This window comes from Ricinus communis, chromosome 4, assembly GCF_019578655.1.
Source record: "Ricinus communis isolate WT05 ecotype wild-type chromosome 4, ASM1957865v1, whole genome shotgun sequence".
NCBI classification, from domain to species: Eukaryota; Viridiplantae; Streptophyta; class Magnoliopsida; order Malpighiales; family Euphorbiaceae; genus Ricinus; species Ricinus communis.
The window spans coordinates 26907565-26932577 of record NC_063259.1 but is presented as its reverse complement, the minus strand read 5'-3'; the positions used below and the strand labels follow the sequence as shown (position 1 = coordinate 26932577).

General features: G+C 34.5%; 3 protein-coding genes and 1 pseudogene across 6 annotated transcripts; 3 read left to right on the top strand and 1 right to left on the bottom strand.

Annotated features, from left to right (window-relative positions):
* Nucleotides 1–1005: 1005 nt before the first annotated feature.
* On the top strand, nt 1006–4240 carry LOC8258695 (CRAL-TRIO domain-containing protein C3H8.02). 2 transcript variants are annotated; one of them, XM_002511314.4, is made up of 6 exons: nt 1013–1268; nt 1543–1695; nt 1790–1936; nt 2544–2696; nt 3006–3128; nt 3765–4240. In XM_002511314.4, the coding sequence occupies exons 1-6, from the start codon at nt 1140–1142 to the stop codon at nt 3840–3842; spliced, it is 783 nt and encodes a 260-aa protein (XP_002511360.1). In that variant the 5' UTR covers nt 1013–1139; the 3' UTR covers nt 3843–4240. The 2 variants fall into 2 exon arrangements, with proteins under 2 accessions (XP_015581160.1, XP_002511360.1); XM_015725674.3 differs by lacking the exon at nt 2544–2696 and having other exon boundaries at nt 1006–1268.
* A 213-nt stretch (nt 4241–4453) lies between these two features.
* LOC8288968 (heme-binding protein 2) lies at nt 4454–6366 on the top strand. The gene is made up of 2 exons (XM_002511315.4): nt 4454–4791; nt 5734–6366. Exons 1-2 carry the CDS (start codon nt 4553–4555, stop codon nt 6185–6187), a joined length of 693 nt encoding a protein of 230 aa, XP_002511361.1. The 5' UTR covers nt 4454–4552; the 3' UTR covers nt 6188–6366.
* Nucleotides 6367–7043: 677 nt separating this feature from the next.
* On the bottom strand, nt 7044–10194 carry LOC8288969 (annotated as a pseudogene).
* A 3558-nt stretch (nt 10195–13752) lies between these two features.
* On the top strand, nt 13753–22524 carry LOC8288970 (protein MODIFIER OF SNC1 1). Of its 3 annotated transcripts, none has more exons than XR_007215631.1 (11): nt 13753–13908; nt 14972–15048; nt 15154–15234; nt 15313–15357; nt 15530–15905; nt 16737–16839; nt 17390–17464; nt 17600–18917; nt 19006–19267; nt 19352–22016; nt 22095–22524. XR_007215631.1 is itself a non-coding variant. In XM_048373359.1 (10 exons), exons 2-10 carry the CDS (start codon nt 15017–15019, stop codon nt 21926–21928), a joined length of 4869 nt encoding a protein of 1622 aa, XP_048229316.1. In that variant the 5' UTR covers nt 13753–13908; nt 14972–15016; the 3' UTR covers nt 21929–22051. The 3 variants fall into 3 exon arrangements, 1 of the variants encoding a protein (XP_048229316.1); XR_007215632.1 differs by having other exon boundaries at nt 13760–14002; XM_048373359.1 differs by lacking the exon at nt 22095–22524 and having other exon boundaries at nt 19352–22051.
* Nucleotides 22525–25013: the final 2489 nt, after the last annotated feature.

Sequence of the window (25013 nt, the reverse complement as noted above, 5' to 3'; positions counted from 1 at the left end):
CTACCCAGTCACTTTATTATTATTCTAAACTAATAATAAGCAAGGGATTCATAAAATTTCTTTCACCGCCTACATACATTCAAATCTTTCTTTTTGAACAAGGAAAATTTTGGGGGTCCCAAAGCCAGCAGAACCGAGAAACACACACACCCATACAAGCAGTAACTACAAAAAAACAGGGACAAAATCAAAAACCCAGATGTGAAGAAGTTTTAAGCTGTTAGAAAAAAAACAGAACAAGCTATCTTGGCCTTGTATGATACTGGCAGGCAACAATATTAGTTTGCCTTTACTTTACAGTAAGCATTGGATATCTTATGTGGGACATAAACAAAATATATATCCCACTGAAAGTTGTCACCTGCCATTCTCTTCTCTTCTATTGCCTACACCCAATACATGAAAGGACTGGATATATTAAATCTGTTGGAAAAGAATGTTTCTTAATCTTGTCTGGGTTGTGGTTGTTATGTGTGGAGATCTTCTCCATTTGCAAATTCATCTTCAAGATGATTGCTGCGAGGGTCACATGCTAGAAAGTCATGTGCCTATAGCTCCCAAGTCAAGTGATTGTAAGATACATAGCTCCACTACTTAGCATCAACATCAAACATAATACTAAACAACTCTCATGCAGATGATCCCATCCCATACAAGAATGAAGCCTTACTAAATTATATAGGGTAACTCATGACATTTAACAACGCAAAACTGTTTATAGAGCACCCATAATCCGTAATCTTTCATATATTTGAAAATAGCCAAATGTATTTCCATCTTCAAAGAAATTATATTTCTTGAAATGTGAAGGTGGGAAATTAAAAGCTCCAAGTCAGAGGCAATTGAAAAAGAAGGTAATTATTAATAACTGAATTGTAATTCAACGTAAATGTTGCAATATTTCAGGTCCTATTAAAATGCAATAAAGCCCATAGCCAAATTCCGTAGGCTCCAACTATTAACGACGAAATCTAATAAGTTGGCCCAAACTGAGGCCCGAAATAAAAACGAGGACGTTCACCTCACCTCTACTCCACGGCTCTTACCCACCGCTGGATTTGTTTTCTTTTACCAGCCAATTTCCCGGGAAACAAACAAATACACAAGAAGTTAGTTGAATCAGTGAGCATTTGGAGAAAATGGCGTTTCGCTCTTCCCACAGTTTAGGCCGTCCACTAATTGCTCCAACCAATCTAACAAAAACTCCCTCTCGAAACTGCAAATTTTCAATTCAGAATTGCAGTTTAGACCCTAGTCATTCTCGAAAGGTAAGAGTTTTAACAGAATGTCTCGACCTCTATATAGTAGCATAGAAACTAGGGTTTGAGTTTCTTTTTGTCTCCAACTATATAACTCGATTAGAATGTATCATTTTTATGTTCATTTTCTTTGGAAATTAAAAAAATGATGAAGGAATTAGACGAAGCAAATTTATGCAATTTTTTCCAAGTAATATTTAATCCGTCTATTGAACTATTTAATTTCCACCATTAAATAATTACATATGGCAAAGTTACATAATTTACTGTTTTTATGTATCAGCTAGTTTTAGAAGTGAAGGATAAGCTTGAAAAAGAACATCATAGTCTTCCAGTAGGCCAAAATGGCAGAGATGATGAAGACATGATCCTTTGGTTTCTAAAAGACAGGAAGTTTTCTGTTGAAGAAGCTGTTGCAAAATTGACTAAAGCCATTGTATCCTTAACTATCTCACTTTTGCTTTCAGCTGTATTTACAGCTTTGTATGAACTTATCAACTTCTGTTTAGTTTTCCTTCTACCCTTATTAGAAATGGCGTCAAGAATTTAAAGTCTCTGAATTGACTGAAGAGTTGGTGAAAAGTGTAGCTGACACTGGAAAATCCTATGTGCATGGATTTCTTGATGTCCATGGGAGACCAGTGCTTGTAGTGGTGGCGTCCAAGCACTTTCCTGATGTAAGTTTTCTCGTTCATTTTTCCCTATTTCATTTACAAATACTTTTTGGCTTCATAAGCAATTATTATTAATTCAATTGATTTACAAAATGCACAACCTTGTTAAGGACCCTGCAGTCCCGAAAGAAAGCAGTAACTTTTTTTCCCTTGCATGTTGTACTAAATCTAGATGATCATAGCTACTTCCCTGCATGGGGCTTTTTGAAAGTCTAGTATATTGACTTCATGAATTGAGAGTTAAGCTTTTAAAGTTCATAGAAATATCTCACCTCCTTTTGCAAATTATCAATCAATTCAATTTAAGTCAAGTAAGGAGTTCGCTAATTAAGTTTAAGTATCACATTCAAGGAATTTTTATTTTGGTTGGTAAGATATATTTTCATTTTCTGGTTTGAAGTTAGCAGCTTGTTCCCCTCTTATAGTTATTATTATCGTACTCTTGTAACATTTTCGAAGACTAGAGAGTATTGATGGCTGGATGAAGACTATAAAATTCAACCCCCTTTTCTGTAAAATTTTTACTCAAACTATGATCAACTTGAATTTTTAATTATTCATTTTCTTTGTGTGTGTACTATAACAATTAGCATATAATGAATGATATCAGGTGCATGATCCTGTTGAAGATGAGAGGCTATGTGTCTTTCTAGTAGAGAAGGCATTGGCGAAGCTCCCAGCAGGACAAACTAAAATACTTGGAGTATTTGATCTTAGGGGCTTTAAGACTGAAAATTCTGATCTCAAGTTCTTGACTTTCGTGGTAATTTTCAGAAATTCAATGCTGATTTTGGAAAAATAGTGAAATCGAAATCTATAATTTCTTGGTGTTGTGGCCACCAAATTTATAGGGGGGTGAAGGTTTTTTCTTTTAAAGAAAAAGCCCACAGAAGAAATCCCTTATTCTTCCTTGGCCTTACTCCCCACTTTCTCTTCTTTTAATGTTACCTAATTTTATATCTACTTGATTTTTCTTGTGTCATTACCTTATTGAGACATTGCAATGGGTCTATTTGCCTGGAAATTGAACCAAGGAAAGTTTAGGTTGATTGTTTCCTCTCATCTTTGGCAGTTTGATGTATTTTACTACTATTATCCGAAGCGGTTGGGTGAAGTCCTCTTTGTGGATGCTCCCTTCATATTTAAACCAATTTGGCAGTTAACCAAGCCCCTGTTAAAGTCGTATGCTTCTATGGTATGATTTTTTGATATTTATTATATTTCCATGCCTCAGTAAATTTTGCTTGGTTGTGTATCTAGCGTAGTCTCTTCTCCAGTAATCAGATTCATCTGTTTCAAAAGGATATTTTAATTTAGCCATGCAAAAGTTCATTATGTATCAACCATTGTGGCTTTTGTAGTTGTGTATAAATAAGTTATTTGTGTCCATCAGTATCCTCTCCCTCAAGTCATTACATCCAACACCTTATTTCTGTTCCAACATTGGCGATGCATCTATTCCCTCTTATTCTTTTCTTTCCCTGCATACTCAATTTATATCTAGTCATTTCATATCAAGCATACATCTAGTGCTGAACGACCCAAAATGAACGTTTCAGGTATTATCATTTTATCAAATCTGTTTCACTACAGGATATAGTGCTTTAACCAATCTCATAATGCCCAATCAGTCAGTTTATCAGCACTTAGTGCTGACTATTACCTTTTTGATTCGATTTGCCTTTTCAACCTTTCCCGATAGATTGACAGGCAAAACTTTGATATCAGACCTATTTGAAACGAGTCATTCTACAGCTGTGGTTATTATGCTTTCTGCGCATTTGCTTTCTGCATATTCTTATTCATTTCAAGTGTTCATTTGTTTACAAAGGTGAGATTCTGCTCGGTGGACACTGTCAGGAAGGAATATTTTACAGAAGAAACTGTACCACCAGATTTTAGAGATTAAGGGCATTCTGAGATTCGGCTGGGAATTGATGATGTCTTATGATACTGGCGGCCAACTGGATGACAAAAAGAATACCACATCACCAGTTCTACCCCATGGAAAGTACGACAAGAGCAAACTTGCACAAATCAAAGCTCAGTGTCCATAGAACTCAAAAATGTAAAAATATTTTTATATAGTTGTTCATGATTCTTTTAAACAAAATGAATGTCCACGGTTTAGTGAAAATTGAACAAGTTAGATTTTTTAGCATTGTAGGTGGCAGTGTGGCTTGGTTCCAGAGGCGTCGTCTGTTTATTATTATAGGGCAAGGCATTAGTTCTCTACATACCAAAAACTGGGTAAGAAAGAACTGTATGGAGCTATCAAATCATAGAATAAATTTCTGTTTAGACTCTTCTAAGACTTGTAAGAATTATTATATGGAGCTAGCAAATCATCAAATAAATTTCTGTTTAGACTTTAGACTTGAACCCCCTAAAATCCATTAAATCACCACCAATCTATCAATAAATTTGATTTTCTTTTTCCTATATGCCAAGTCAGCGTTGATGATAAACAATTTGGATGATAAAACCGATGGAAACAAAATTTTCTGAGCATTATATATATCAACTAATGCCTGTATGATAAGGCCTCGTCTGTTTTATCATTATATGCCAAGTCAGCGTTCTTGTTCCATTTAGATTTTCTGAGCACTATATAAACCGATGGAAACAAAGACTGTTCATTCATCGCGAGAGAAAGAGATGAAGAAAGACAGGTTCTTGATTCTAGTGATAACTTTGCTATTCTTTGTAGCGGAAAGCCGTGAGATTGAAAAACCCCAATACCAGGTAATACACGCAGAATCAGATTTTGAGGTCAGATTATACTACGAATCTTCATGGATGGCTGCTCCGGTCACTGAAATCTCTTTCGAAAAGGCTACTTTGGATGGCTTTCACAGGTAAATATAATTAACTTCTACAAACCAAATAATGACGAATCACTTTCGGGTTTCCTAGAATTTGATGATTAGAATTCAATTTCAGTTCTTCTTGAGACGAGCTCACTACTATTTATTCTTTTTTTTTTTCTTTTTTTACATTTCGCAATTTCTTGTATCAATTGCTTGGAACGTGACCTATGTCCTTAATTCAACTTCTAGTGCAATCTTTGATGGTATTGGTTTTTATTTATCTTACAAATCCGTAGTTGTCAGTTGTCGATTTTTCTTTTCTTTTTCTTGAGGGCTGGTAAATTGTTGATTCTATCTGTCAAAGTCTTAAATGGGTGTTTCTGTCGTTGTAAAAGGCTTTAAAAGATTCTTGATTTCACCATTTTGTGGCAGTAATTTTAACTTTTATATCATTTCATTACCTGGAAATCTAACTTGATCAGGGCTGTGATTCTAACATCACATTTTAGAGATTCATTGTCTTCCTCTCACATTAACATGTAAAATGCATTCGTCTTAGTCCGATGGACTAAGTAGGCGTCCTGGAAAAACAAACTAGTACAAAGGTTTATAATGCCACATTTTTATGTCAATGGCCTAGAGGAATCAGTCTCTGTTTGTTTTCAAAGTAACCCAATCATTTTCTCCCCTTTATTCAAATTAATTATCAAAGAATGTATTGTTTGTAAGGTAAAACACAAGGCTCCGTTTAGATATTTCAAAAATAGTTGGACATTGAATGCATAATTAAAACATGCATGATAGCTGTTCCCAAGCAGCATAATAGGATTATAAGATTCATTTAGAGTGAATTGTCCGCCTTTCTGTCTGTCAAAATGATATTGTTGTGTGCACTTCCTATAAATATCCGTTAAAGAAATGCACATGTTATGAACTCTGATTTTTCATTGAGAATTCCCACTTTTGTATTATCTTGTTGCTCTCTCCCAGGTTGTTCCAGTTCATTCAAGGTGCTAATCTGAATTGGACAAGAATTCCAATGACGGCTCCCGTCGTGACCAGCATAGTCCCAGGAGCTGGACCCTTTCAATCGTCAGCCTACTATGTTCTATTCTACTTGCCTCTCAAATTTCAAGCCGACCCACCAGTCCCCCTCCCTGAACTGCACCTGAAACCCTATGTGCAGGGCAGTCGCTGCATTGCTGTGAGGACATTCTCAGGATTTGCGAAGGATGATAACATTGTCAAAGAAGCTAAAAAGCTTGCTGCCAGCTTGAGCAGATCTCCATGGGCCAACAGAACTTCCCTAGAAAGCAAATCTGCCTACTCCATTGCTCAGTATGATGCTCCATTCCATTTTATCGGACGTGTCAATGAGGTATGGGCAGATGTCAATGCAAATGGTGTAAACAGCTGTGAATACAGTAATATAGCAACTTACTGAAGTATTGTTGAATCACTAGTTTGACAGTTTGAGTGCTGTGTAAATGTACCAAGGAAGCCAGTTAAAGATGCATTGCAGTTAGTTCAGTTGCCCATCTGTATTTAAACACTGAATACTCGTCACCCTATGTATTATACTTCAGTAGATTGTGTATTTATAAAATAAATGTGGTCCTGGAAGTGAACTTGGTATGCTAGCACAACAAAGAGGAAAGACGAATTAAAGTTGTTTGCACTCAGAATGAACTGTGTGGATCTCTATAGGTCACCAATTCTCAGAAAAGATGCCTGCAACTTCCTCTTTCCATGGGCTTCTGATTGCTAGCTGTTGCTAAAATAAAGTTGCAATAAATCTTGGAAATAAATAGATGCATAATTTGTAGATTGAGGCAGCCGCAGTAAGTTGCGCATGCCTTCTAATCTTGTAGGAAGATTGAAGATGCAAATCTGAGAATAAAGAGTAGAATCTTTTCTCTTCTCTACATACGTATCCTAAAGCAGATCAGATACACTGATAGTTATTTTAATGCATTAGCGTCTTTGCAAGTGTTGCAAAGCTAAGACTTCATGATGCTCAAGGCTTAATGGGTATGGCAGCATTTTATCACATGATTTCTGATGCAAAATATGTCATTCCCTATTTTACTTTCTGCAGTGAGAATTTCTGCTGAATCATGTTTGTTGTTGCTGGAAGTGCTGCAAACATGTGTGTGTGCGCTATTTGCAGAACAACAAAAAAAAAGAATAGAAACAAGGAGAAATTGTTTAAGATTTTCTGTAATGCAACTCTTCACCATGATAACAATTCAATAATTTCTACTAAGCGGCAACGGTATAAGAGAGTTTACATCTGATACTTTTTACACGACAGGTTGTCTGCTCAGTCACAAGGAACTCCAAATGCAGCAGCTGTTAGACATTATTTAGCTCTTATTTGACAAGAATCCACAACAACAATGCATATTGTCAAAAACACTATTCCACTCAGAAACCTTGTAACAAAAATATTATCAAAACCCTGTACATGCTACATTTCCATTGTTATTTTCCAGCCTAAAAGAATGAATGAATTGTGCATTATACAAGAAAGGTACAGCAATTAATACCTTACAATTTCTTTACTTTAGTACAGCTGTGACCTGACATTAGTTTGGACGCCGTTTTGGATAGAGGTAAGAGGGCAAAGATGGCCTAAAGGTTGGGGCCTTCTTTCCCAGCATGGGCAGATTAATTTGACTTCTGTAAACAATAAATAAGAGACATACAAGTAAAAGGAAAACAAAAATGGGAGAATATATGACCTTCATACTTTTCCCGGAAGATGAAATGTTTGTTCTAGAAATGCTTAGCCATAGGTATTCACCTTCAATCAGTGCAGCTCCTAATGTCCAGAAAATATCCCCAGGATCAAATATTATTTCAAAATCACCGAGACACAAAGCATCCTTAATGAGTGATGCCATATAAGGAACCTGGAAACAGTAATGTGCAAAAGAATTTTGGTTTCCAGAAATGTTGCTCAAGTCACCCCATGACGTTGAACACAGCTGCTCCCGTTTCTCCCAAATTGAGGTCATATTTGCTTGTGGTGCCAAATTTAACATGTTGTAAACAGCGAAAAAGCCAGACAAAGCATGAAAGCGGCTGGTTGGATTGGTGGCTGCTGTCAAATTAAAAATTCTATTGCCTGAAGAACACAAATTAAAGTTACAAACAAACACTTTGAATGTAAATCTTTAATTTTCCTTCAACAAGAAAGAAAGGCCAGATACATTAAGGAAAGAGCATAATGATTACTGCATAAAACTTGTGGATAGAAGGCAGACCATCATTTCATCGTGATATAATACATAATATTAAATATTGCAGTCAACTGTTGGCAAATATGTACCAAGAATTCCTCTAGTTTTCACACGTTTCTCCTTAATCTTTCAATGCCATGGATACAGGACAAAGCTTGTCAAATGAAGTATATGGACATGTAATAGCAAAGAAAACCTTCTACTTTATGGAACTATATGGTATTGTAAAACATACATAACGACTCAAATTGTAATATCCTTAATGCCTAAAACAATATAATTTTGATTTAGATTATGACACTTCCAGAAATTATCCTAAGGCATTCCAAAACAGTAAAGCTATCACCAAAAAGTTCAGAATCCCAGGAACTTGCAGATTTCTAAACATCCAAGTGTCGGAGATGCAATCCAGTAAATTCAAATGTCAATACAACTTTTTTGAACATACCATTGTATGAAGACAAGCTTGATTTGCAATTGGTGTGAACTGTTGGCTGTAACCCATCTAATCTACTTGAGTTCATTGCAGCAGCCCTAGCAACTTCTATGCAGTGCTCCCAGTCTGCTTCTCCAACCAAATAAATGTCTTTAGTTTTGTGTTTTCGATTGTTCAAATTCTTTTTATAAGTTATATTGAGCCCATCACAAGCATAGCAAGTGAAATTCTGCTCAAACTTCAAACCTAGACAAGGATGCCTGAGAGTATATCTTTCATCCGCATTTCCTTTATTAGGCTGCAACTGACTGAGCATGGCAACTGTCCTATCAAATGCCCCATTCAAGCCAAATGATGACAAAGAGTATGCTAAAATGTGATGTTCAACTGATCCAATCTTTTTTCTTATCAAGTTTGTTTCATCCCTAGCTCCATCATTTCCTTCCACGACAACCTGCAATGATGAATCTCCCAGATCAATAAGTCCTAGTGTAGACCCCTGTGATGGATTCCTCAAATGCCCCATTCTATAGTTCAAAGCCACCCAGCCATAATAGGCTTCCTCTTTCCCACTCAAGACCCTTATCCAACTTCTCCTATGAACAAATGAATGTTCCTTGAGAACCTCCTCCACGTCATTTAAAACCTGCCTAGTATCCTCAAGCGGCAACCTCCTAAGTCCAGCAGTAACCAAAACAAAAAATAGGAGTGTCTCCAAGTCTTCCAAGAGGCACCCACTGTTCTGTAAACAGAATCAAAGGTTTTAATGAAACTCTCACTCCTGTTGCATTACCAACAAACTTATCTAAACCTGGCTCAGTCTGCAAACAATGATACTTGCAAGAATTTGTAGAGAATAGAGTCAAGATCAGTTGCATTTTCAGGGTAAGACTAAAATAGGCAAAACCCCGCGATCTAGACTTCTTGTATTCCACTTATAGACATTCACTCGAGTGCCAGTGCTTCCACAATCCACAAAAACTGTATAATAACAATCTCTTTCAACTAAAAAACTAGACTTTCTCCACTTAAATGCAAAATAACCACTGCCCAGTAACAGAAAAGTCAATAAACTAGTTATAAACATTCTCACAACCGGTTTCTTCCTAAGCAAACCCGTGCTAGAAAAACTTAACTTTTGAAGTTGATTTGAGTTCCATAGTTGAATTCTCAACATTTCTTCCTTTCTTTCTTTCTAATTCTTCTTCGTTGCCAATATAATCATTCTTAACAATAGCATTCTTAATTTATTCAGCTACAGATCGAATCCAATTCAAAGGTTCAAAAAGTACTGAAAATGAAATTATTGTACCTTAGTTTTGTTGTCTAGCTTTCTTTTGTCCTCTGTTTCTTTGGAAGTGTCTCAGTCGTTTCTCTGTTGCGAATCACTGGAAATCTGAGTGCCATTTGAAGAACTGAAAGAGTCGGAGCGAGCCATCAATCAAAATGGCTGCCTTGAAAACGTCTGATAGAGGCAAAACGACGAACAATAGTGGCTATATTATGATGGGAAAAGCTTCCTGTCGTTTGAGAATATCAGAAAACGACACATGTAATATTGCTCTTCTTTTTTCTTGTCGTTTTCAACATGAGATTCATTGAGTCGGCTGTCATGGGTTCGGTCGATATACAATTGTGCCTGCGCATTTTGTAGGAAAAATTTCACAAATACGGAAAATTGGGGTATTGTTTTATCAAAAGTACCGTGTCCCAAAACCTATTATAAAAAAAATCAAATAAAATTATATATTTTGGAAGGTAAACCACAGCATGATAGAAAATAAACAAAAAATATTAATTTGTTATACAAATAAACTAAAAATATTAAATTGTTGCAAAAACAAACCAAAAAAATAGCATACTCAAAGGTAAATTATAATTTAATAGAAAATAGACCAAAATTTGTATATTTTGAAAAAAAATGTCAATTTGTAGTAAAACATAAACCAAACATAAATAGAAAAAAAATACAGAAAAACAACAAAAATTAAATGTAATATGCATATTACTTGGAATATGACACATGACACATCAAATTATTCCACTGTCTAATACCAATAACATAATAAAATAACACATTAAATACATGCAAAATACCACATTAAAAATACTTAAAAAAATGTCACACATAACATACATGCAAAAGTAAAGATTCTTTTTCAATTTTATTTTTCTATCATTCTCCATTTTTTGATTCATTCTTCAACTTTTCTTTTTTGGTTTTTATTCTTCAATTTTACCTCTATCCTATTTTCTTTTTAAGAAATAAAAATTCATTCTCCATTTTAACTCATTCTATCATTTTTCACTTAAAGAAATGTCATACATAAAAAAATATATTATCTCATTTTTTTCTTTGTTACAGCTATCAATTACTAACAAACTTTTTTTTTTCTTCAATACATTTCAAGATTATTTAATTTTCTCTTCTATTTCTTTTCAATTGATGTTTGATTCCTATCAAATATTTTTTTTCTAGCTACTTAATTATAAAACTATTTATTATAACTATTGTTACTATATTTAAAAAATATTTACTGATTAAAATAAACTATTTAAATTAAATAAGGATCATTCAAATGGGTCTTGCAGAAAAAAATATAAAATTTTTATTAACTTTGTTGAATAATTACTTTTCTAATAAAAAATCTAATAACTAATTATCAAATTTCTTGTTACTATATTCACATTTACTTTTTTATTATTTGAAGTTTTTTGAGGAAAATTAGAACATGTTAGCAGGTAATTCATTAAAAAAGTACCGTAAAAAATAAGTAAAAAATAAAAAATCATGTTTTATGAAATTTTTTCAAATTTTAGGGTTTTTTTCTTTTTCTTTTTCTTTTCCCTTTTTCAAAAGAAAAAAACAGTGTTTCATGTTTATCCTTAATCATGTCTAAAATTAAAGGATGTGTTTTTTTATATTTATTTTTTTACTCGCTATAAATTATGATGAATTTTTATATAGACTCGGTCTATCACGTTATTTGTGCATAATATATTATTTATTATTTTAAATCACAATTAGTTATTCGTAATAAATAAATAAATAATTATAAATATAACACTTAATAAATAATTGCTCATGTTAATATTTTATTCAATTTATATATTAATGGCATAATAAAATAAATCTAGCTGAAAATTTATTTTAAAATTAAAAAGTCATGGCTTTTTCCAGTTCCAGGCTTAAAATTTAGTGGTTGCAGTCCATATCTGATATCATCTCCCGTGGAGGTTAATCCATCACCCAATGGCAAGTTGGAAAATATCCACTAATAAGGATTTGAAACTCAAATTCATGTACATTATCATTAATCAACTCATTAGCACAGGTTCATTTATTTACAGTTTAACCTTGGTGTATTACTCTCTATTGTGCTCCAGGTAATTATTGCTAACAACATTACAGAAAACCAACCTTTTGAGTTTTTTGGTCACAATCAATTAATGAATTTGAGTTTAGTCCACCTTTCTTGCATTTTGTGTCAAAAAGATAATCAACTTTTAAGAATCCAGCTATTTGTTTCATACGGAGTAAATGAGTGTTTGACTTAGAGATTTTGCAAAGTCAATAACTATTTATCACTCTCCATAAATTGATAATATATAAAAATTAATAATTGATAACTGATTTAGTACCTGTTTATTCTATAATTTTATTTTATATTTTTATAAGTTGATTGTTGATTTAATTATTTTATTTATTTAGATAATATTATTTTTATTAAAATTAATTAATTTTTTTATTTTGATATCGTTTTTATAGTTTATAATAAACAATTAATAGATAAAAGATCATGATATTTATAATTATAGCATTTGAAATTATAATTCTTTATTAATAAAATTTAAAATATAATCTTTATCTTAAAAATGAATTTTATAATTATTTTTAATAATAAATAATTAAATTAAACAAAAAACTAGTTGTAATATTCTTAGCTATTATAAAATATATTTATTAATCTATATCATTATAAATAATATCATATATGAACATAATATATTTATAGATAAATTATACTCTCAATAGTTATTTAATATATTATTACTAATAACTAATAAATATTACTAAACAGTTTAATTTATTAACTACCAATAATCAATATCCAATTAACTGACGAATTAAACATGTATTAAAATTTAATTTTTATAATAACAATATAATGTACTTGAAATAATAGCAGCATCCCTCCTCCTTGTGTTAAATTGTCTTCTACTCTATTCACCTATCTAAGACATCCGACATTCTGCAGAAATGCTGTCCGCTTTGTTAGCTATTGCCTTAATCCATAATTCCTGGACCACAAATTTAAAAGAATTAAAAAATATATCCGAAAAGCTCTTCCATTTAAGCAAAATTTTGCAATCAAGATTAGGTATGAAAATAACATATCATTTTCAGATAAATGAAACTGTGTAGCCCATAATCCAATAAATATTTTATCAATAAGAGTATGCTTTAAATGTTTATTCAAATTGAAGTAAATTTTTATTTTATTTATCAGTTCTTGATTAGGTACAAAGATTAAAATGTTTATTTGGACTCCTATTCTATTTTCTCATCTTTTAAATGTAATAAATATTTAATTTAGTTGTTCATATTTAAAGAGTTGCACTTTATTTTTTTATGTTAATTTTAATTAATATCTCATTGGTTTTATACATTTGCTATCAGTATTTAATTAAAATAAAATAAAATAAAAATTATTAATATTTAATAAAAAGTGAAAATCTAAAATATGCAATTAATTTGAATGAAATATTTTATTATTTATGTAAATACTTTTAAAGCTATTACATATTTAAATATTTTTGAAGGATTTTTTTATCAAATAAATAATTTTTAAAAGATGTTTTCTTAAAATAGATAACACTTTCAATAATGTTCTTACAAACTTTGTAAAAGTAATTTTTTAAAATCAAAAGTATAAAAGCTAATTTAAAAGAAATTAAAAATCATCACATTCTAAAACGAGCTTAAGTTAAATTTAAAGGAAAAAACAAGATTGGATGGCTATTAATTTAATTAAAGACAATTTTAAAATTAATATAAGTGAAAACACTGTAATAAAATAATTGTTTTATTTTCTGAGTTATTATCTATGCTTCAACTGCGACTTCAAATTCCAAAATCATTGGACTGCGTTTCTAATTTTTATTTTTATATTTTCTAGTATTGTTTTCTAATTTTTATTTTTATATTTTCTAATATTTTGTTTTGTTCTGTAATTCTTTTTTTATTTTATTTTATTTTATAATTATACACGTATATGAAAATAAAAGCAATCTTATAAGCTTAAAATGAAGTCCATATATACAATAGAAAGGCAAAAACTGCATTCGGGTTTCAGCTCTGTTTTCTCTCGTTCCCTCTTATTTCTCTCTCATTGCGATCTAAAGAACCCACTCTCTCTCTCTCTCAATCGCTGCTTTCATCGATACACGGATCTCTCTCTTATTCGCGATCTCCTAAAACCCGTGAGACCTCTTTATATCCATTTCCCTTTTTCTTTCATTTGTTTTCAGCAAATTAGGGTTTCCGATTACAAAATAAAATAAAATAAACTCTCAGGCAAGTAAAACTAATTCTCCACGAAGACTTTATTAACTTTTATGTAAATTTATGGCTCTGTTTGTTTACTTGAGAAAACAAAAAGGGAAAAACAGTGATTGTGTACGTTTGTTGTAGTGTTCTTGTATTAGTTACACATTATTTTCCTGGTTTCTTGGGCAAGATTCGGTGATTTTGTATAAAACGATTTGATGTTTGTTGACAAGAGGACTTTTTATTTTCTTTCTAATTTATTGGCTTTCTTTTTGGACAACAACTGCTCTGCTTATTATTATGGTGTTGTGTATTGTTATATGCATTGTTTATTTTTAGATGGTATCCTTTTTTAGAAAATTGTAGATTATGTTTATGAATTAAGTATAGGATGTTTAGATGTTATGTATTGAAACGTGACTCATGAGAATGAACACTTGTAGAGTATGATCTGGTAGCTTCATGGGTGTGATCGTACCACCATAAGATGAAAAGATGAATGTGAAAGCTGGAGTACATGTGGTATAGAAAGCTGCATTAAGTGTTGAGTTGAGCAAAGAGGAAGGCTAAAGAGAAAATGAACTGGAGTTCTGTGGTTTATGGGTTATTTAAAGTAGGGTTTGTGTCTAAAGAAATAATTTAGGATTAATAAGAAAGTATATGATGTTTGTGCTGTCTTGGAATAGATCATGTATAATGTTGGAGTGTGCTTCAGAAGTAGCAACTGTAATTGGTTATTTGTTACCTGTTAGGAATCGAGTTTGAAGTTGCCTTTGGGAAAAGAATCATTATAATGGCCAAAACAAAGAGAAAATAACAGTTTTTGGAAAGGGTTATTTAGTGCTAGAATTGGTAATGAACAAATATGACATAAGAATAAGATTGGCATATAGGAGCTTTAAGTTGGGTTCTTAAGTGTTTATATTATCCTCTCATTTACACATGCTTCTTATTGCATTTTTCGCTGATGGAATATTATTTCTCTCATGTTTGTAGGTTCTATCAAATTCTTTTGAATGACCTTGCTATTAAAAGTGAATTATGACATCAAGCATGTTATCTGGAGAGAAAAGGTATGGAACCGTAACTACTTAGAAATGGTTCTCAAATTTAAATTTAAAGGCATTGTGGCTAATTGATATATATGGGTTAGTGTCTAATGCTATGATTGGTTGCAGATGGGCTTCTGCAAGAAGAGGTGGTATGACTGTGTTGGGCAAAGTTGCTGTTCCAAAACCTATAAACTTACCCAGCCAAAGGTATTTTAGTTTTATGAAATTGATTCTATTTGACGAGGCACCGGTTTTGCCCCTAATGTTTCTCTCTGTTGTGTCAAGGTTAGAAAATCACGGTCTTGATCCAAATGTTGAAATTGTTCCCAAGTGAGTATCTCATATTCTAATTAATTGTTTTCTAATGTTTGTTTTCATTGAAACTGTTCTAGTATTATTCTTTCTTTTTCATAAATAAACTCCTTGACACTGTTATATTTTATCCCGATAATAAATGCCTTGTATTTTGCTTGTATTATTGCTTAATCGCTTTGCACAACAGGGGTACTCATAGTTGGGGCAGTAGATCATCTTCTTCCTCATCAAATGCATGGGGTTCTGCCACTCTGTCTCCTAATGCTGATGGAGGTACTGGTTCACCAAGTCACCTCAGTGGCCGCCCTTCATCCAGTGGAACTGGGACTCGACCATCAACTGCTGGTAGCGAGAGAACCCACGACCCTGTTACTAATGCATGGGGTTCAAATTCTAGGCCATCATCGTCTTCTGGAGCATTGACATCAAATCAGACATCCCACCCAGCGTTGCGCCCCCGCAGTGCAGAAACACAACCTGGTAGCTCACAGTTATCCCGGTTTGCTGAACCTTTGTCGGATAACTCAGTGGCATGGAGTGGAACTGGAACATCAGAAAAGTTGGTATGTTATTTTACATGTTGATGATTGTTTAAATTAAAGTCTTTCTTAAATCCTTGTCATTGAGGGTGTGCTAGCTTGCATTGTTATAATTATGTTCTGCTTCTTTGCTTGATGGGTTGTTGAGCCTGTGGTTTAATACTCATCTGTTACGCTTACACATATTTGTAGGCAACTTTTCAACCATTTGTACAACACATGGTAGTCAAATGCCAACGGGTTTGGTGCCAGTTCTAGGAATATGTAGAATGTTAGTTGAAAAGAATATGATTTTATCACTAGTTTATTGACCAAGAATATCATCAGTACAACTATTACAGTGTTTTTCTTTTTGGTACAGTGTGAAGTGAGTATGTGGAATTTATAGTGTACAATAATGAAGAAGCCTAGAATGAAAATAACTTTAATCAAAAGGTGGATATAGAGAAAGAAAAAAGTAAAAAGAATCCTGGAATAGAGGAAGCAAACTAATAATAGGAACTCTTCTGGCTTATAACGCACATCTTCCTGATCTCAGATCTTCATAGAGTTGATGCATTAATTTTCAAGTGCATTAGAATGCTTCAATTGTTTGCTCTTCTTTTTAGCTGTCTAATCATCTAACAAAGTGCATTATAGTTCTCAAATCGATAAATTTTCCTCTTTCTCAATTATAAAAGTGAAAACGTACATGGAGGTTCTCCTATCAACAGTCACATGGTGACACTACCACCATTATGATCTTTGTTTGTAGGTTATTTATAATTCTCTCTGGTGGTTCTTACATTTTAAAGTATATGTGTTTCATTTCTTCCTTAAATTGCTTCACTTACCTATTTTGGCCGTTATATGCAGGGAGTGACATCCTCTAAGGTTGATGGGTTTTCTTTGACTTCTGGAGATTTTCCGACTCTTGGCTCTGAAAAAGACATTTCTGCAAAAAATATAGACTCTCAAGGTTTTATGCTTAAAACCTCCTTAGAAGTTCAAAGTTTTTGTGATTTGACTTTGAGCATTTTGTTTCCATAGTAATTTTTTTATTTGCACAGTGCTTCTAGAAAGTCCTATTAATTTATACATGGCACCAAGAGAAATTGCAATTGGTCTCTTCTTAATATATCGTAGCTTGACTACCTTTATTGTCTTAGCCATTGACATCTTTACATTTCTAGTTCCTGGACTTTTTATATGCTTTGGCATAATACTCTTAAGAAAAGCAAAAAGAGAGAGAGAGAGAGAGAAAATTATGTTTCGTAATTTCATAATCCAATTTTTTTCAAGTGGAACTCCTGCGGGTAATGAGAAGCTTAAAAAATGAAGCCCATTTTTTTGAGAGAGAGAGCGCGGGGGGGGTGGGGTGTGTGTGTTCCAAATTCTTGAATGCATTAGTTATTTTGGCATTTGGTATTGATAGTTATGTTGATTATATAGTTTGAAATCTCTGAATAGTCAGTTAACTTGTTTTTCCATGCATTATCTTCCAATTTCTTGATCTCCTATTTTCGCAGAATATGCATCTCAGGGTCGTCCTGGTTCTTCAGCTGGATTGGCATCGGGCAAAGAGGGGACTAGGGATTCTGCAGGTTTGTGTGCAGGCGATTTTTATTTGTTAATCACAATGCTGCTGTCTTGTTCACGATGCTGGTTTATATGATGTGTGTACGTCCCTGGTACGACATGGGTGATTAAATTAGTGATGTGGTTCATTTGGTTTATAGGCGAGGTTTCTGTAAATGTGAATACGAAGATTGGAGCTGCAGGTTCCTGGAGAAAAGATAATTCTACGTATGGTGAAGATGGACCCAGGTCTAATGCAGAGAAGTGGCATGCTGATTCCCAATCATATCCTAACTCTAGTATTCCCCCTCAGCATTATGATGCTTGGCACGGTCCACCTGTAAATAACCATCCAACTGGTGTTTGGTATAGAGGGCCACCAGGAGGTCCTCCATTTGGGTCTCCAATTGCACCTGGGGGCTTTCCCATGGAACCATTTCCTTATTACCATCCACAGCTTCCCCGTCCTGCGCTTGCCAATCCACAGCCTGTTCCCCCACCAGGCGCTGGACGACCTAGGGGCCCCCACCCAAAGAATGGAGATATGTACAGACATCACATGCATGATGCTTACATTCGACCTGGCATGCCGCTTAGGCCTGGGTTTTATCCTGGACCAGTTCCTTATGATGGATATTATGGTCCTCCCATGGGCTACTGCAATTCTAATGAACGAGATGCTTCATTTATGGGGATGGCAATGGGCCCTAATGCCTACAACAGGTATCCTGGTCAAAATGTTCCTGATCCTGGTAATTCCCATGGAAGAACCAGTGGATATGGTCCTAGTAGTAAGGCAATGGTTTCAGAACAAATAGAAGCTGTTCAACCTCAAGACCCTCGAGGACCGTACAAAGTTCTTCTGAAGCACCATGATAGTTGGGAGGGAAAAGATGAGGAGCAGAAGTGCGATGATTTGATAAAAACTAATCCCCCATATTCTCTAAATGAGCATTCAAGAAAGTCATCATGGGAGAATGGGCGGAGGGCAGATAACAAGAAGGATGATGATGTAGATGCAAGAAGAGTGCTAGTTGGTGAAGGTGCTTCATCTGAGACTGTTGACAATCAAGTTGTTCCTATGAAAGTGAAGTCACCTGAACATATGGGATATGTGAATCCATATAGTGACGGTTTAGGTAAAAAGAAATTTGAACATGCAGCTACCATTCCAGAAGTGCCAACTGCTCCAAAAGATTCTAGCTTGATTCAGAAAATAGAAGGCTTAAATGCTAAAGCCCGGTCATCGGATGGCCGACAAGATTCTAAATCTGTTTCAGGTAGGGAGGAGCAGATGAATAAACTGGAAGTTGGTAATGCCTTGGCCAGTCGTGCTACAAATGAAGTTGGTTTTGACTCTTTATCCCATGAGAGGACTCGATCTGGTGGAATTAACAATACTGCACCACAAGAAGACCGCTTTTCTTCTGGAGATAAGATCCTTGAATCTGCAGTAGTCAGTGGAACAACTATCTCCAGGTGGGTTTCCACTTTCTATCTTACATGCTTTCCTTGACCATGTATCTGTTTATTCTACTGTTGAGGAAAACTAATTTGATATCCACAGGAGATCTGCTCATGGCATGCATGGTAGAACTGACCATCGCGGTAAAGGAAGAGTTAATACACCAGAGACTGATGGCTGGAGGAAAAAATCTGATATTGTAGACCTACAAAATGCGGCATCAACTGTACACAATGAAATATCTTCTGTTTCTGTCGGGCAACACCATATTTCTGCAGATGCCGGTCAGAATTTTGGGTCACAACCTTCAGGAAAGGACAATTTGGAGTCCATACCACCTGTTTCTGATCCAAGTGACAGCCAGGCACATCCTTAATGTTTCAATTTTTCTAGTTATTCGTAATATTGTACATCTGTATTTTTTACTGATAATTGTGTTTTTAATCAGCGTGTTAAGATGAGAGAGCTAGCCAAGCGACTTAAACAGCGAGAGAAGGAAGAAGAAGAACGATTAAGAGAGCAGAGGGCCAAGGCTCTTGCTAAATTGGAAGAGTTGAACAGGAGAACACAAGCAGGGGAAGTTGCAACTGAGAAGTTGGAAACTGCTCCTACCAGCAATATCCAGAACAAGAAAGATGAATCCTTAAATCTTAGTCAGCAAACTGCTGCTTCAAGCAAATCTGGAGCATCAAGTTCATCTTTAGGTTCCAAGACAAATACAATAGCACAGAGTAGGCATAAGGAATCCACGGCTGCTGATCCACCAAGTGCAGTTACTGACAAACCTAGAGCATCAAGCTCAGCCCGGGATTCTAGCCTAAGTATGGTTGCTCAGAACAGTGGAAGTAGTGTGAATAGAGTAGAGAAATCCACCAGCGTGGCAAGCACTGCACTTCTGGAACCAAAAACTGCACACTTTGAATCCGGTGTGGTGCATGAGCAATTGAAGTCTTTCCAACAGGATGGTAGTAATGCTGATGCTGCTCGCGCCGGTAGTACTTCACGGGTTCATGACAGTAGTGCTTCTAAGCAGAAGCGTACAGGCTATAGACAAAAGCACAATGCCCTGGGAAAGAATTCCAGTGAGAAGTCTTTTTCTTCTTCTGCAACTGACACATCAAAAATTCATACTGATTTTGCAACTGTCACATCAAAAGTTGATAATGATATTGCAGCTGATGCTGCTACATCTTCTGAGAGTGTTGCCGAAGAATTCGTCTCAAACTGTGAGTCAAATTTGTCTGTCAATTTGAGTCTGACGGCTGAGTCTTCAGCGCATACTAGAAGGAAGAACAAGAGTGGTAAGAACAAGCACAAATTGGAGGAGGCATCATCTGCAACATCTTCAGCATCAAAAGTATCAAAGGATATGACTACTTTGGACACTTTGGTCGAAAGTGCCAAGCCAAAGCCTTCTGAAGCAATGTTGGATCTTAACTCGGGCCTGTCCCAAATCGAATTGAAGGATGCAAACCAGTCCTCGGAATTGTGCTATGAAGAAGCTCATAATAGAGTAAATAATCAGTGGAAATCTCATCATCATCGCAGGATGATGAGAAACCAACAAGGTAATAAATCAGCTGAGAAAAATCACAATGGTGATGCTGTTGTCTGGGCTCCTGTGCGGTCGCAAAATAAAACTGAGGTTTCTGATGAACCCAATCAGAATACTATAGTTGAGTCTATGGTTTTGTCATCAAAGAGTGATCAACAGGCACAGAACAATCCAAGAAACAAGAGGGCAGAAATGGAGAGATACATTCCGAAACCTGCAGCCAAAGAATTGTCTCAGCAAGCAGTTGTTTCTTTAACCAATCAGATTACATCAGATGAGATTGTTGAAAGGCCTGGATCTGTGGATACTGAAAGTTCCCAAACCTCTGGTACAACTATGGGAAAGGCAGGTCTCAGCGTGGAGTCTAGGAATGGGGATGGTAGGCAGAACAAGTCTGGGAAAGTGCACGGATCATGGCGACAACGGGGTGTAGCCGAGTCAACTACAAATCCTAGCAGGAGTTTTCAAAAATCAATGGAAGATCATCAACACCAGAAGCCTGATTTATCTTCCATGAAAGAGCAACCAGGGCATCCTGATGAATGGAATTTTTCTGATGGTTGGAACATGCCTGAAAATCCTGATACAGCTGTTACCCTTCCTGTTTTAAAAGATCAGGGTTTGGTTGCTAGGGGAAAGCGGCAACCACATAAGGGTCACAAAGCCAATCACAATCCTGATGAGAAGAGAACTGGTGGCGGAGACACTGAGAAGGTGTATTTTCAACCTACAGCTCCTAAAATGCATCAAAAAGACTCATTTGTAGCTTCAAAAGAAAATCATGCTGTTGGGGAACAATCAACATCTCATTGGCAGCCTAAGTCTCAGTCATTTTCATCCACTAATCAACTAGGAAGCCGGCCTAATAACAGTGTGAATGTAGGCCCTGAAGGTGTTAGGGCTAATAAAAAGGAGTCAACTCAGGGTGGGGGGTTGCTGCCTCAACCAGATAAGGATACAATTAGGCATCATTCTCATCATGATCAGTCTCCATTCGAGAGTGGCAATTTGGAAGAAGGTCCAGCTGTTGGACATCAAGAACCTAAGAGAGAAAGGAAGATTGGTGGACACAGAGGACGCCCTGGTAGTCCCATCGAATCTTCATCCCACTCAAATATGGATGGCGGACAAGACCATCGCATGTCTTCGGGCTTCCGGAAAAGTGGAAATCTGAATAACCGTTTTGGTAGAGAGCATGATTCTTGGGGAGATTGGAATGGATCTGGAAAAGATAACAAGCAACAACATAATGCATCAGCAATCAGGGAAAGCCAGAGACATAATTCCCACTATGAATACCAGCCAGTTGGGCCCCAGAAAAATAACAAAGCAAACAACTTTGAACCTCCAAAAGAGGGATCTCATAATTCTGGTGGAAGGTATAGAGAAAGAGGTCAGACAAGGCGTGGTGGTGGAAACTTTTATGGACGACAAAGTGGCGGTATTCAAATAGATTCTGGTTATGAGTAGGGGGTGAAATTCAGTGGTAGGTCTTTTACAATGTCAAATCAAAAACCAGCCTACATAGATATTGTGGCTCGAACCCTTGTACTTCAAGGTATTCTAGCTTTATGGAGTTATTGTTCGCCTGTACATTTTTTTTTATCAGTCAACTGATAGCATGTTTGTTGAGCAGGGCTTGGAGCTTAGAGCTTAGAGATGGTGCGGAGGGCAAAAAAAAAATATTGAGATGATGGAGAGACACTTGACGTGGTTGATTTGTTTCCATAATTTTTTTCTTTAAAAAAAATGCGATCTGACGTGGAAAGGTTTAATTTGGTCACAGTATGGTTTTCTGTGGAACCCCATGAAATGTGGTGATATGGTTTTGAGCGGTGTATGTTTTATTACTTTGCTCTCTTATGTATGGAACACCAGAAAGAATGAAATAGATAGGATCGTTTCTGGGTTCTGCCATTTAATCTTGAGCCTTTATTTGCTGCTGTGCACGTTAATTCAGAATGATGGCTGCTTGCCATGCATTTTAACCATTCAAATTTCTGGTTAGGTTGTATATATTTTAACTGTCTTGTGTTTATGTCAAGTGGGGCATTATGTTCTGGATCTCTTTCTAGTTTTGACTCGTTTTGCATGACCTACCAATGGTCAAGCCATGGTTCTTTCTAATCTACCAGTAACTGTATTATGATATTTGTAGTAGTTTCCAAATGGATCAGCTTCGATATTGATAAATAACTTGAGAGAAATTTGTATCTATCGACTTAAAAAGGGTTTGAGATGGTATTGTTGGAAATCATAGTTGAAAGATTTGAAGCTGCTAAAGGGATTCAACTTCGCGAGGCTTCTTTTGCATTCCTTCTATTTGATGCCTCTAACTTGGCAAGCTCTCGAAGGGTGCTATTGAACTAATATTCTTTTTTAAAGAATTTAAAATAATTCATTTCATTATGTGTTTGTGTTCCATTCAATTGATTGCAATATCTATTTATAGGTATAAAAGATTATAGAGATAGAGTTCTATTTATATAAGAAAATCTATCCATAAATATAATTCAAATATTATTATAACACTCCTCCTTAGATATCTATTACAATGAATATGTCTTGTTAAAACCTTACTAAGAAAAATTCCATTGGAAAAAATCTTAGTTAAGGAAAAAGAGTACATTATTCATGTAGAAGCTTGCACCATAATACTGCATTGTTAAAAATTTTGCTAGGAAAATCCAATGGGACAAAGTATTAAAATTTCTTTCTTATAAAAACATGACTTCTAACAAAGATCTTTTAGTCTGTGCATGCTAATTTTATTCACCAACTTCTCAAATGTTGTTGCAGGGAGTGTTTTTGTAAACACATCTGTCAAATTATCAATAGATCGAATTTGACGAACATCTAAAACACCTTACTTTTGAAGCTCATTAGTGAAAAAGAACTTTAGCAAAATGACTCAGTTCTATCTCTTTTAATATATCTTCCTTTGAGTTGTACAATACAAGCAACATTATCTTCATGTAGCATTGTTGGGTTTCCTTTATCAAATGGAAGATCACATGTTTTTTTTACATATCGGATCATAGATCTCAACTATATGCATTCTCTACTAGTCTCGTGCATTGCTAATATTTCAGCATGATTAGATGATGTAGCAGTTAGAGTTTGCTTAGTAGAACGTCAAGATATAGTAGTGTCACCATATGTAAATAAGTAATCCGTTTGTGATCGAGCTTTATATGGATCAGATAAATATCCAGCAATGTGCATAACCAATTAATTCTGACTTTGAATCTTGTGGATAAAATAAGCTCATATATGATGTACCATGTAAATAACATAAAACTTGTTTCATACCATTCCAATATCTTCGAGTTAGTAAGGCACTATATCTTGCTAGCAAATTCACAGAAAATACTATATCAGGTCTTGTACAATTAACAAGATACATTAATGCTCAAATAGCATTAAGATATAGTACTTATGGACTAAGTATTTCTTCATCATCTTTTCGAAGACAAAAAGAGTTATTTTTTCACATCGAGATGTCTATTAATCATATGAGAAGTCATTAGATGAGATTTATCTATATTAAAACGTTTCAATATCTTTTCAATATAAGTTGACTAATGAATGAAAATCCCTCTAAATAAATATTCAATTTGCAAGGCGAGATAAAATTTCGTTTGTCCCAAATCTTTCATTTCAAATTCATTTTTCATGTCAACTCTTCAGAAGTTCCAATGATGTTTAAATCATCAACATAAACTGTAATTATAACAAAACCAAAATTTGTTTTCTTAATGAAAATACATGGATAAATTGAGTTGTTAGTATATCATTCCTTCAAAAGATATTCACTTAGGCGATTATACCATATTCGTCTAGATTATTTCAATCCATACAAAGATTTTTATAGTTTAATTAAATACATTTCTCGTGATTTTGAGCTACATGTTTCAGACATTTTTAATCATTCAAGAACTTTCATATAAATGTTATTATCAAGTGATCCATATAAATAAGTTGTAACAACATCCATAAGATGCATATGAAGTCGTTCTAAACTTGTTTGGCTAAAATAAAAGAATTTGTAGAAATTTAAAAGCCACAAAACCAAAATAAAGAAATAGGTTCTATATACTCATTAGAACGACTAAAATAGGTCCTTGTGAATTCAATAAAAATAGAGTATAACTTCATGTAATTTTTTTTTAAATATGAAAAGAAAAAAAATAACTCTATTTTGAATTTTGTTTTAAGCAATCTTACTGATAACGTGTTGTGAAATAAAAAATAAGAAAAAAATAAAAAGTATTGTAAAATAAAGATTAAGAACAAAATAAATAAAGAGAGAATAGAGAGTAATTTTTCTATATATGTATATGTGTGTATGTATGTGTTTATGTCTTTTATTCTGTTGATTGTAACACCTATTTATAGGTGTAAAAGGTTACAAAAATAAGATTTTATTTATATAAGACATCCAATATAATCCAAATAAAGCTGATTAATTGTGATTGGACATCCTGGGCTATAACTGGAGCAGCCCCTAAATACATCGGCCCATAAATGACCCAGCCCATTCATAAACCCTTGT

What these genes read in the sequence shown, in the direction of transcription:
- LOC8258695 (XM_002511314.4), top strand. Translation starts at nt 1,140, where the DNA reads ATGGCGTTTCGCTCTTCCCACAGTTTAGGCCGTCCACTAATTGCTCCA. An exon ending in CGTCCAAGCACTTTCCTGAT is followed by an intron (nt 1,937 to 2,543) that starts GTAAGTTTTCTC and finishes GAATGATATCAG; the next exon opens with GTGCATGATCCTGTTGAAGA. An exon ending in TCAAGTTCTTGACTTTCGTG is followed by an intron (nt 2,697 to 3,005) that starts GTAATTTTCAGA and finishes CATCTTTGGCAG; the next exon opens with TTTGATGTATTTTACTACTA.
- LOC8288968 (XM_002511315.4), top strand. Translation starts at nt 4,553, where the DNA reads ATGGAAACAAAGACTGTTCATTCATCGCGAGAGAAAGAGATGAAGAAA. An exon ending in ACTTTGGATGGCTTTCACAG is followed by an intron (nt 4,792 to 5,733) that starts GTAAATATAATT and finishes GCTCTCTCCCAG; the next exon opens with GTTGTTCCAGTTCATTCAAG.
- LOC8288970 (XM_048373359.1), top strand. Translation starts at nt 15,017, where the DNA reads ATGACATCAAGCATGTTATCTGGAGAGAAAAG. An exon ending in ATGTTATCTGGAGAGAAAAG is followed by an intron (nt 15,049 to 15,153) that starts GTATGGAACCGT and finishes GATTGGTTGCAG; the next exon opens with ATGGGCTTCTGCAAGAAGAG. An exon ending in ATAAACTTACCCAGCCAAAG is followed by an intron (nt 15,235 to 15,312) that starts GTATTTTAGTTT and finishes TGTTGTGTCAAG; the next exon opens with GTTAGAAAATCACGGTCTTG.